The 13119-nt window shown below is 42.6% G+C and overlaps 1 protein-coding gene and 1 pseudogene across 1 annotated transcript in view; one reads left to right on the forward strand and one right to left on the reverse strand.

The window, feature by feature from the left end:
* The window catches only part of CRLF3 (cytokine receptor like factor 3), a 41593-nt gene that overhangs the window by 25508 nt on the left and 2966 nt on the right, over positions 1 to 13119 (reverse strand). The window contains exon 2 of the mRNA XM_065910812.1: positions 1215 to 1422. Within this exon, the coding sequence (XP_065766884.1) occupies positions 1215 to 1422 (208 nt within the window). The remainder of the gene's footprint in view (positions 1 to 1214; positions 1423 to 13119) is intronic.
* On the forward strand, positions 9311 to 9989 carry LOC136149404 (large ribosomal subunit protein uL13 pseudogene; annotated as a pseudogene).

The following is a 13119-nucleotide window of genomic DNA, read 5'->3' on the forward strand; positions in this document are numbered from 1 at the left end:
TTTCCAGCTCTTGATATCTTCAGCACTTCAAGCTCAACATACCCCGAACCAACTGTCTAACCACTCACCCTCCCTCTTCATGTCCTGAGTCACTCAATGGTACAATTCACCAGTCATCTAAAACCACACTGGCCTGGGTCATCCCAAACCCTTCTCTTCCTCCTCCATCCTATAACCGGGGCAACCACCAACAGGAACAGCTCAGTAAAATCACCAATCATTCTACCTCCAAAAAATCTTAAAACCTGCTCTGCTTCACCTTCTCCTGTCCCTGCCCTTGTCATTTCCTATCTGGACTGCTGCCATGGCGTTCTCATCGGGCTCTTTTTAGTTCTTTAAAATCCCTAATACAGTTTCTGAACTGTGGGCAGTCTTTTTTTTTTTTTTTTAATGTAAACCTGACTGTGTAACTCTGTTGCCTAAAAGACTTCATTCAAGACCTCCCAGATGTGCCATTCACTTTATTCTTGGCATGACTTCTGTTTCCAGTCTTGCTGGGAACGCCTTTTCTTCCTCTGCCTGCTTGATGAATTTCTTCAAGCCTTTGTGGAAGTTCTCCTGTTGGAAGCCACCCCACCCTTTTCCAGAGCTAAGCATTTTTCTTTCTGTGCTCCCATGAGGTCTTAGATCTCTCTCACCACATGCGCCCCTCTTGCTGACCTGTGAACCCCAAAGGGCAGAAGCAGTACCTTTTTAATGTACCTGATAAAGACCTACAGGAGGGAAGGAAGGAAGGTAGACAGACACGGAGGCAGAAGTTAGCAAGGGAAGAACCGGGCATGCTTTAACTAAAGTAACTAACTACATTCAGGAGTAACCACTACAATCTCAGGAGTAAACACCAATCCTACTCCTTAACCTTCTAAAAACAACAGTGGAATTAAATCCTATAAACTGTCAACACTCCGAAAAGTATGTGAACATATTCAAAATGATCGCAAAATCGCTGTGTTAACCATGAATGAGAGACTGTTATCACAGAACCATGAGAAAGATCATTTACTCTGTGCTTTGTAAATGATTATAATTAGTACATGAATTGCAACTCACCCTAGGATACCTCACTGTACCCCTGTTATCCTATTATCACAAACCTTCCCAAGGTGCAAACAGCCTAAGCACCCAGAGACAGCAGGAAGCCTGCTGGTGCCCTGGGAAACCAGTACAACGTCGACCGGAATGGGCCGCATTTAACAGGCTCCCTGGACTCCCACCTTCTTGGACTAAGTCCTCTGCGGTGTTAACTCCGTGTTCTATCAGCTTCTGGCAGTCATCTAGTGGTTTGATGGTCTCCTGCTCAATGGTGTCCACCTCTTGCAAGAGGGTCACCAACCGCTCATCCAGGAGCTTTGCAAGCGTTCCCTTTAAATCATTAAAATGCTGTTTGAGGACATCTCTTGTCTGGGATGCACTCTCCTTGATCTGAAACAAAATAACATAAAAACTCAGAATCTCCAGGAAAGGCTGATCCACAGGCATCACTCATAATAATCTCAAGGCACTACCCCAACATCACCTTCCTGTCATTGGTAAACCAAATGCAATTCATCTGCAGACTTGCATAGCGTTTGCCTTCAGGTGAGACAGAACAGCCTCAAACCCTGGTCCCATCACTCAGACTGTCAATTGGATTAAGTCATTAATAATTAAACACACCATGGCTCAATTCCCTTATTCATCAAATGAGTATAATTATGCTCACCTGATGGAGTTGCTTGTGGATTAAATAGTCTATGTCCTGCATTTGGTAAAATAAATGGCACATTGTTGTTTTCAATAAATAAACATTAGCAGTAAGTATTATCTGCACAAAGCAGTTTTTGGAAATAGTAATGTTTCAGTGCCAAATAAAAAAGTCAGATTAGGAAGAGATTAAAATTCATTATACTGGAACTTCCCAGGCAGTCCAGTGGTTAAGACTCCATGTTTCCACTGCAGGGGGCATGGGTTTGATCCCTGGTCAGGGAACTAAGATCCCACATGCCACGAGCCCGCACCCCCCCTGCCAAAAAATCCATTTCACTGAAAAGTAGAAAAGAAATGATAGCTTAAAAAAGCACAATACAAAAAATATATATATATATATCACTTTGTGGACAAAATGCCCTCATTATGGTAAAAAAAAAACAACAAAAAACAACTAAGAATTTATTTACACTCCAAAAGGTTCACAGGAAGCAGAAGATGTTCAAAGCACACCTCTGGGACAATGACGTCATCCTCTTTGAGTCATGGTCCTCTGTGAATTTCAATAAGAGGTTTACAGACCTTCCCAGAAAAAATGAATAATCCCTACCAAAAAGAAACTGATTCAATTTCAGAGATTCCAAAGTCCCTCAGATCCCAACCACTGCTTGCCCAGGGCAGTAACTCTGAAACTTGGTTTGTAGAGGAATCACGTATCAGACAACCTGTTATAGTTTAGATGGCAAGGCTCCACCTCAGAACAAGCTTCAAGAAGGGGTCAGGGGAATGTACGGGCAGAGTCCTCCTTTTTCACAAGCACACCTGTGACTCTGCAGCCCACACTTTGAGACACACTACCTTCGGTCCACAAGCCCAGATTAAGAATGGCTGTTCTAGGAGATACAACAGGAAAATCCTGTATCTCACAGATATTCTGAAAACAAGTCAGCTGTCTGTAGAGATACCAGTTTTTCTTTTTAAGCACACAGATAACACACAATTCACCTTTTCTCACTTAACAGGAAAATTCTAACTATAAGCAAGTCAGCTGAATTAAAGCAAACTCACAATTGTTGTTCAGTCACTAAGTCATGTCCAACTCTTTGCAAACCCATGATTGGCAGCACACTGGCTTTCCTGTCCTCACTATCTCCTAGAGTTTGCTCAAACTCCTGTCCTTTGAGTTGGTGATGCTATCTAACCATCTTCATAACGAAGTTCATACTGTACTTTGCAAATATTATCATATTAATTTCCTAAGACATGTTATGTTTATTACCCTAACCCTCTGCTAACTTGATCTTAGAAAGAGCATTTGGAGGCTAAGAAAAATCCACCAAGAAAAGAATGTATCAAAATATGGATAAAGCCCAATATTTCAACAGGTAGCAGAGAAATTTTGAAAACTTTCTATCTATTCTCTAACACTAAAACTGAAAACCAGAATACAAAACTGTTGCCCAGGGGTTTCCCTGGTGGCTCAGGGGTAAAGAATCCGCCTACCAATGCAGGAGACACAGGTTCAATCCCTGATTAGGGGAGATCCCACATGCTGCAGAGCAACTAAGCCTGTTGGCCACAACTACTGAGGCTGTGCTCCAGAGCCTGGAGCCACAACCACTGAAGCCCGTGGGCCCTCCAACTGTGCTCAGCAAAAAGAGAAGCCACTGCACTGAGATGCCCACCCTCCACAACTACAGAGTAGACCCTACTCCCCAAAACGAGAGAAAAGCCCCTGTAGCAATGAAGATCCAGCACAGTCAAAAAAATAAATAAAACCATTAAGAACAAAAAAGTTACCCAGAAATGTTCACGAGCATGTGAAAACAAAAAAATGCCCACATCTAAGGGCTACAAAGAAATATGGGCGCAGAAATGGTTTGATTGGCTGGGGAGATCACAGAAACAATGTCTTCTCCTTTCAACATTAATGTAAGTTACAATAGTATTTGTGCAGTAAGTGAAAGACTTTCTTAAATCATAAACAACAAAGAAATTCTAACTTAAGTTTAATTGCTATTAATCTCTGTAAAGTTACTAGAGAACTTCTAAATCCAAGTCGAAGTTTAAAAAAATGAGAGGGTTATATTAAAAATGTCCTTGCCTTAGCACATCACCCAACTGTGGGATCAGGTGCCTGAGAATCAGGCCCTAACACACATAAAAACTAGCAATTAAGTGTTGTTCAATGCAATTAAGTCAATCGTGTATGTGTGTGTGTGTGTGTGTGTGTGTGTGTTAGTCACTTAGTTGTGTCTGATTCTTTGTGACCCCCATGGACTGTATGTAGCCTGCCAGGCTCCTCTGCCCACGGGATTTCCCAGGCAAGAATACTGGAGTGGGGAGTCATTACCTTCTCCAGGGGATCTTCCTGACCCCAGGGACCGAACCCAGGTCTCCTGCATTGCAGGCAGATTTTTTTACTGTCTGAGTCACCAGAGAAGCCCCATGTATGTGTTTAGGACCTTTCAAAAAGAACCAGGGAAAGAATGCCTTAGGATTTTGATACATCTCACCTGGAATATGGTTAGAAATGGAAAATCTCATGTCCTACCCAGAATTATTGGATCAGAACCTGCAGTGGTAACAAGGTGATTCACACAGACCTCACAGATACCAGGATAAATGAAGATGACAAACTGGAGCTCTGAAATACAGTTCGAACCGCCCCCCCCCCGCCCCCCCGCAAGAGGAAATTCTGCAGCCGAGGGCTGTACCAACGAGGTCCTGCATCTCTCCCCAACGGATACCACACACACAGGAAGTGCACTGGTTAGGTAAAGTCTGTTTCCTCTTTAGAAAGAACTCAAAAGCTCCTGCTGCTGCTGCTGAGCCCCACTACGTTTTGTTTTGTTTCAGAACCTCAGAAAAAAAGGAAGTGTTTGAACACAAAGCAGTCAGAAGGCACTGAAGGGAGAATCCATTTCCAAATTCACCTCCTGTCATTTCATTACAAATGTGACTCCTTTTGGCTCATAGACTCCAGACCACCCCTGTTTCAAACGTGACACTTCCTCTGGCACCAGTTTCTTTTCCCAAAAATAGCCCTTAATTCAAAGCTACAGTCACCTTTAATCGAATCATGTAACTAATCAAGGTCATTCCTTGGGCTTTTATACAACTAATTTTAAAATATGGACTTCATTGCTGAGTGAATTTCTTGGTCTTTGATGTGGCACCAGGGTCCAATGTGCTCACTGACAGCTCGTTCACTCATCCCAACAGATGGGTCTGTATTGTCTACATTGAAGAAAGAGCTCAAAGAAGCCAAAAAACTTTCCCACAGCCTCCCGGTGCCAGAAACAGCATGACTCAAAGGTTCACGGTCTGTCCACTGCCCCAAGCTGCTTAGTGCATACAGACCCCATTTTGTTTATTTTTAAATTATTTTTTCATTTTTGGCCATGCAGCATGTGGGATCTTACTTCCCCAACTAGGGATCAAACCCACAGCCCATGCATTTGAAGTGCACAGTCTTAACCACTGGACTGCCAGGGAAGTTCCCCAGAACCCATTTTAAAGCATTCTGGTAAACTTGTAAGTTATGTGATTGGTTGAAGACATTTCCTGATGCAATGTGTATTTCTCCTCCTTGCATAAAGAAAGCTGTGGCAGACAACCACTCAGGGCAAAACAACAGTTACAGTTTGTAACAAAGTAAATTTAAGAAGGATACAAATGATATACAACTCAAGATCTCAAAAAGGAAATGTGATATACATTATTTATATTGATTAACAATATTCAGAACCAATTTTCTACTAAAACTTCTAGTATAACAGACCGTGAAAACTTAGAAAGTTTCCACTGCAGTGGATTCTAATTCCAAAGCAACTTTTAAAGTTTTAACAGAAGTTCTCAAAAAGTCAATAAACTTATATAACAGTACAAAGCCATATAAAAGCTAGTAAAAGATACTTCACAGCCCTCCAAGACAGCAGGGACTGATAACGATTTTCCTCTAGAGTTTTAACTATTAAAATATCATAAAGCCTGTGTAGATTTAAGACATCTCTGGTCTTAAGTGGCAATATATAGTAGCTCTGTCTATAACATAACACGCCTGTGTTTCAGGAAATGAAGTAACTGGAATCTCCTCTGAACCATGGATTTTCACGACTACAGAAGAAAAGAATTTTTATCCTCCAACTTTAATCTAAGAAGTTATGCTCCCAACTGTTTTGCTTATAGGAAACTAAAATCATTAGAGGCTGGCTTTAAATATTATTAGCTAACAAGAACATAGGAATCAAAAATAAAAGACAAAGATACAAAGCAGTCAGCTGAAACTGAAGAAGCTAACCAAAATGTTTCTTCTGGGTTCACAGGAAATGTACTGCATTAGCCATCTGTCTTTACACTAATACCAAGACATAAGTCATTAATAATAATAGTAACAATGATGGCAATAATAACAATATAGCAGCCACTCCCACTTACTGAACATCTGTGTACCAGGTACTTATACCCATGTTCTCACTTAAATTCTACCACAGCCCTAGGAAGAAATCACCTGTAGGTGAGTGACCTATTGGAGTCAGAGAGATGAACCTGCCCACATCACAAAGCCAGTCAAGTGGCAGAAAATCTGAACTGTCTGCTTCACGTATGGACTCATAAGCGCTGTTACATTTCCTTCTTGTTGCTCTTACAGTTAGGCTTTCTTAAAAAATGCTTACTAAACTTTTATTATTTTTTTTTACTAAACTTTTAAAAGGAAAACTTTACTCTATGATTTGGCAGTCTATTACATTAATGGCCCCAGGGAGCCACAAACTATGCCTTGTGGCGCTCAGATCCTTGCAGAGACCTCTCCGTGAAAATACAGGCTGGGCGGTGACTAGCAACGCAGTCACCCGTGCATCGTCACAGAGTGGAGCTGAGCTGCGCTGGCTCCAGGCCGCAGCCTTGAGATGACCTGGCAGCTTCTGCTTCTGCACTTTGAGGGGTCTGAGCTGCCACTCACGAAGCATGGCTATCCTTGAGAGACCAAGTGGAGAGGGGAGGAAAGTGGGAGGGGCGGGGGGAAGAGAGAGCCAGCCACGCCAGCATTCCAGCCGAGCCCTGCTACCACTTAAGGCTCCAAACAGGTAAGTAAATATTCCATCTTGAACATTCCAGCCTCAGCTGTCATCTGACTGCAATTACAGGAGAGCTGCCAGCAAAATCAGGAGAACTGCCCAGCTGAGCCCCAGTCAGTCCCCAGAACACTAAGCAAGTGACTGACTGCCTTTTAAGCCATTATGCTCTGACATAGTTTATTATGTAGCAACAAATAACCAAATCATGACAAAACAAATGTTTAAATCGTGATTATCTGCATTAGTGAATAGGGCGCGTATAATCAAGGCCACGAACAATCTAAAAAGAATGTCTGCAAAAGTACCCCCATAACAATCATAAAGGCACTCATTCAATATTTACTGAGCCTTAGTATGTGCCAGGAACTGGGGTTATAAAGATGAATAAAGCATGATCCTGACCTCAGAAAACTGTGTCATTCTAGTAAAGGAGATAGTTGCATGCCCACGAAACTACAGTAAAAACATATTAAGTTCTTATGTAAGTGGGACAGCCACAAGCTCTGCCATCAGAGCTCAAAAAGGCCAGTCTGCTGGAAGAGAGAGGAGACGTTTCAAGAATCAGTTGCCAGGGGAGATGTAGGGGAGGTCACCCTGAATAATAATATAGTGGTATCAGTTCTACAGCTAACGTTTATTAAGCAGTTCATGAGTCCCAGGCACTGTGCTAAACATTTTAAATACATTTCTCCCTTTAATTCCCACAGTGGCCAAATAAAGTAGGTCCTATCCTTATCCTCATTGTACAGAGAGGCAAGTGAGGCGTTGGGAAAATTAAATGTCTCAAAGTCTTGTGAATAATAGGGGCAAGTGCAAATAAAGTAAAATAACTGCAAATATAAATGCTTCATGGATATCCCTCAATGAGAAAAGCATGGGACTTCGCAGGTAGTCCAGTGACTAATGCTCTCAATGCAGGGGCCTGGGTTTGATCCCTGGTCAGGCAATGAGATCCCGCAGGCTGCCACGAAAAGATCAAAGATCCCACATGGCACAATTAACACCCTGCGCAGTCAAATGAATAAATATTAATAAACATTCTTAAAGTAATAATAAAAGCCTGTCCTGGGAACTCCCTGGGAGTCCAGTAGTTTGGACTTGGTGCTTTCACTGCGAAGGCCCAGGTTCGATCTTTAGTCAGTGAACTAAGCTCCCAGTGGACTCCCTCCACACACAAAAAACCCCAAAGCCTGTCCTACATTTGTTTGGCTTTTGAGAGCACAAATTAGTCATATAATTTACCAGGTTTCTAGTAATAAGAACAGTTCTTCTCTATCAAAATTAAATTTACATCACACTCTATCTTGAAAAAAAGCAATCCTAGACAGAAAGAAACTGGGCCCTTCTGTGACACACACTTTTTAATTAAGCTCCCTGAGTTTAACATTATTAATTCCAAACACTTTTATGAATTCTCTTTCTTACTATATTTCAAGTGAGTTTGGACTCAACAAGTTTCAGAGTGCTGTGTTTAAAGACAATTTGTGAAGACTTGTTTGAGAAAAGATGACTAAAAAGCCAATGTAAATATGTGGTCTTGTGCATACAAATATATGTGCGGCTTTTTTCCCCTTAGTGGTTGATTATTTAGTTTTGCTTCTAGAGCTTTGCTTCTGTTTTGTATTTTGACATATCTGAGTCAATACTTTTCAGCCTACTACCAACAAATGCTCTATAAGTACCTAGGTAATTTTAATTAACCTCTGGATTAAAAATTAGACTGTATGTGGGAAATTTGTCATAATAAATGCTTATGATATAACACTAGCCAAAAGAAAAAAGCAGATATAAAGTTGCATATACAGTAGTTTTTCAATTTGACAAAATGTCTAGAAGGATACACCAAAATGTTAACAGTGGTTGTCTGTAAATAGAATTGAGTCATTTTCAAACTATTTCATCTCTTTTTAGGTTTCTCCAGCTTGGGATTTAACCTTTTCTTAGGACACTATAATGGATTTCCCAGGTGGCTCAGTGGTAAAGAATCCGCCTGCCAAAGCAGGAGACATGGGTTCGATTCCAGGGTCCGGAAGATCCCCTGGAGAAGGAAATGGCAACCCACTCCAGTATTCTTGCCTGGAAAATTTCAAGGACAGAGGGGCCTGGCAGGCTACAGTCTAGGGGGGTCACAAAGAGTCTGACACAACTGAGTGCACACACACACAGGACACAAAAGGAATATTTTAAGTAATACTGCAGTAACAAATTATTTTCAAACAGATTTTTGGACTGTTTTGAAAATGGGTAACAGAGGGGAAGTGGGAGATAAAAGAAGCACTAATAGCTTTATTTTCTTTGCTGAGCTACTAAGACTTCCTGCCCTGGTTTTCTGAAATAACTTTTATTTTTCCCTGCACTGAGTTCTCCACACTGAGTCTTAAGTACGCTCCGTGTTTTCAAATCCTGTGGGAATAATGATCTACAGAGAACCTGGTATGGTCCATTAGGAATACCAAGGTTTCTAGTTAAGATCCTCAAAAAATCAGCTGAAATCAACCATTTAAAAGTTTGGAAACAGCTTTCCCAGGCGGCTGCTGAAGACGATGGAGAGGCAGGTCCTGGGGCCCGCTGGCCGAGGCCACCTCCTGGGCCGCCTGGCAGCCGTCGTGGCCAAGCGGGTGCTCTGGGCCGGAAGGCTGCGGCCCTGCATGTGAGGGCAGCGGCGCTGCTGACAAGCCCCACAGAAGGACGCGCGAGTGCCCGGCCTTTCTCTGCAAGCAGGTGAACAGCAGGCCCTCTGGGGGCCCCGACCACTTCCGAGCCCCCAGCACACCTTCCGGCAGACAGCGCAAGGCAGGCGGCCCACAAGACCAAGCGTGGCCCGGCCGCTGCGGGCCGCCTCAAGCTGTTTGATGGGATCCCGCCACCCTATGAAAAGAAAACACCAACGGTGGGTCCTGCGGCCCTCAAGCTTGTACGTCTGAAGCCTATTCAGAAGTTCGCCTACACCTCATGAGGCTAGCTGGAAGTCCCACCAGGTGGTAACAGCCACCCCGGAGGAGAAGAGAAAGGAGAAGGCCTAGACTCACTGTCGGAAAAAGCAGCAGCTCATGAAGCTGTGGAAGCAGGCTGAAAAGAACACAGGGAAGGAAACTGACAGATTCACAGAGGTCCTCAAGACTCGTGGATTTCTAGTCTGAGCCCAATAAAACTGACTATTTATTCTTCATGCTTGGCCTGGCCTGCCCTTCCTCCATCGCCACCCTAGGATGTGGGGGACCCCTAGGGGCTGCCATCCAGGTGCCACAGGCAGCCTGGGCCTTAGAAGACTGGGTATAGCCAAGGGGCCTTAGTCACTGCTATTTAAGAAGCATGCATGCTCAGTCATGTCTGATTCTTTGCAACCCATGGACTGTAGCCTGCCAGGCTTCTCATGTCCATGGAATTTTCCAGGCAAGCATACTGGAGTGGGCTGCCATTTCCTACTTCAGGGAATTTTCCCGACCCAGGGATCAAACCCACCTCTCTTGCGTTTCCTGCAGTGGCAGGTATATTCTTTACCACTGTGCCAGCTGGGAAGCCCAGCTGTTTAAGAAAGGCCTTTTAAAAAGTGGAACCCAAAGGAAAAAAAAAAAAAAGTGGAGGGCTGTGCAGGCATCATTTGGGACCTATTCGTTCATGAGCTTTAGGACATAGTTGGAATAACCAGTGCAGTTGCGATACTGGCAAAAGTGAGCTGGAAGACTTAACTGGAAAGGATCCCACATCGCTGCAGGGTGTGTGTTTAAGGTTGCCACGTGGTCGGATACTATACTCTGCACCTGTTAGGACGTGAGAGGATGCTTGAGCAGCACAGGTCTGGGATTTTATTTTATTTTTTTTCATTTATTTTAGGTCTGGGATTTTAAAAAAGAGTTTATGGAAAGGAAGTGCAGTCAAGTGGTCACAGGCATCCCCTTTGTGTCTTTCCTATATTTTGTGATCCAAAACTAATAGATTATTTTTAAAGAAAAAAATCTGAAAACAAAATACCATGAGAAAAAAAAAAAAAAATACCATGAGAGACAAATGGTTGCATTAAAGATGTTTAAGACATGCTAGAACAAGTGGTGGCTTGAGATTGTCAATTAATCTCCTGTCTGACATTGTATAGCTGTCTAACAAACCCATGCAATTTCAAACAGCATTTTAATCTTGAGGCTAGGGCTTCCCTGGTGGGTCAGTGGTAAAGAATCCACCTGCCAATGCAGGAGACACAGGTTCCATCCCTGACCTGGGGAGATCCCACATACCAAAGCCCAGGTGCCACAGCTATTGAGCCTGTGCTCTGGAGCCCAGGAGCTGTAACTACTGAGCCCGCGTGCTGGAGCTACTGGAGCCCACACTCCAAGACAAGAGAAGCCACAGGTGAGAAGCCCGTGCACCAAAACTAAAGAGTAGCTCCCACTCCCCAGAACTAGATAAGGGCCCTCCCAGCAATAAAGACCCATCACAGCCAAAAATAAATAATAAAAATAAAATTATTTTAAAAACTTGATGATAAACCACAACAATTTACAACAACACATCTAAGGGTTAAATCGGCAGAGAGCTGATGAAGTGCTAAAGGTACACTCCAAGGCCCTGTGCCTCAGTGTTTACTGTGCATACGCATCACACCCAGCAATACTGTTAAAGCACAGATGACTATTCAGGAGGCCTGGGTGGGGCCTGATTCCTGCACTCTTCATCAGCTCTCAGGTCAGGATGCCCCTACTGTAGTCACAGACCATGCTTGCAGTAGCAATGATCAAAGGGACACCCACCGGCCAGAGCTGGGCAGGGTCCTCACCAAACAGCATCTTAATTAGACACCAGGACTGGCCCATTATTCTGAAAGAGCAGAGATCTGCTCTGGTCAGCACCCTCTGAGACCCTGAATCACACTAATTAGAGGCACGTGATGGCCAACACATTTATTTTATGGAGTGAAATATTAACTGTACACGGATTGGAATATCGGTATTTCTACCATCTCCAGTACCTCAAACTAACCCCCCTTTGATAATGTACAAAGATGGAGTTTCTGGACCTGCAACGCTTAAAGATGAGGCCCTGGACTGTGCAATGTCATCACTGGTGTCACCTCGTGAGGCATCTCTGACTGGCCAGCTGACAAGTGACATCCTAATCAGCTATTTCTACTCACAACAAGCAGGAAAGTCAAACGTGTAGAAATAAACAAGGGATGAAGAACACAATGGAAGTGAAATCTGAAAACGAATACACAAGAATTTAGATTTCTCCTATTTGTTTTGTTTTGAGGCAGAAGTCTAATGATTAGCCACAGAAGGAAAAGATTACATCTGTGAGGGCAGTGGTCTGTTTCCCTGACCACAGTATTTCTAGGACGCAGAAGTATTTCTGACCCACAGGAGGCACCCAATACATATTCATCAAATGAATGAACAGATAAGTATTCAAAGATGGTGGGAGTTGATTTCCTTGGCATTTACATCTTAATACCAAGGATTCCAGGGAGCTATATAGAACTATTCTTAATGATTTCAACATCAGTGAGACCAAGTTGACTGTAAATATCATCTGATTTCCTGAAGACAATGAAGTTGTCTAATGTTTAACACATTCAAACAGTTAAGAGTTACTGAGTATACTTCATTCCTACCCAGAACTTCCTTTTCTCTGAAGGCAGAGGGTAAGGCTTCAACTTAACCACAAGAGGAGAAACTGCTGCATGCTGGCAGTTGTTTTTGACTCTAAAAGATTGACAGTAAAAGACGTTACTCTTGTTCCTTTTAAACTTTCACAGACATGATTTCCTAACAGGAGGCAAATTTCATGAGAGATTTTTAAAGGGTAAGAAACAAAAACAAAGATAAAGACTATGCCAAGACTTCTTGAGAACGTTAAACAAAGCGCTACCACATGACCCAGCAGTTCCTAAGTATATTCTCAAATATACAAATATCCACACGGAAATTCATCCATGAATGTTCACAGCAACATTAGTCCTAATAGCCAAAAAGTGAAATCAACCCAAATGTCTATCAGCTGATGGATGGAAACATAAAACGTGCTTTATCCACAAAATATTATTCAGCCACAAAAAGAACTAAAGCATCGATACATGCTACCACATGAATGAACTTAAAAACATTATGCCTAAGTCAAAGAAGCCAGTCGCAAGAGGTCACATTCGGTATGGTTTCATTTTTATGACATTTGCTAAATAGGCAAATCCAAAGAGAGACAGAAAGCATTTCTTTTTTGGGGTGATGAAAAGGTTCTGGAAACAGCTACAGTGGTGATGGTTGCACAACTTTGCAAATACACTAAAAACTGCTGAATTGTACATTTTAAGGTATGGATTGTATGGTCTGTAAATTATACATCAATTTTTAAAATTCCATAA

The sequence above is a fragment of the Muntiacus reevesi genome, chromosome 18, assembly GCF_963930625.1.
Source record: "Muntiacus reevesi chromosome 18, mMunRee1.1, whole genome shotgun sequence".
NCBI classification, from domain to species: Eukaryota; Metazoa; Chordata; class Mammalia; order Artiodactyla; family Cervidae; genus Muntiacus; species Muntiacus reevesi.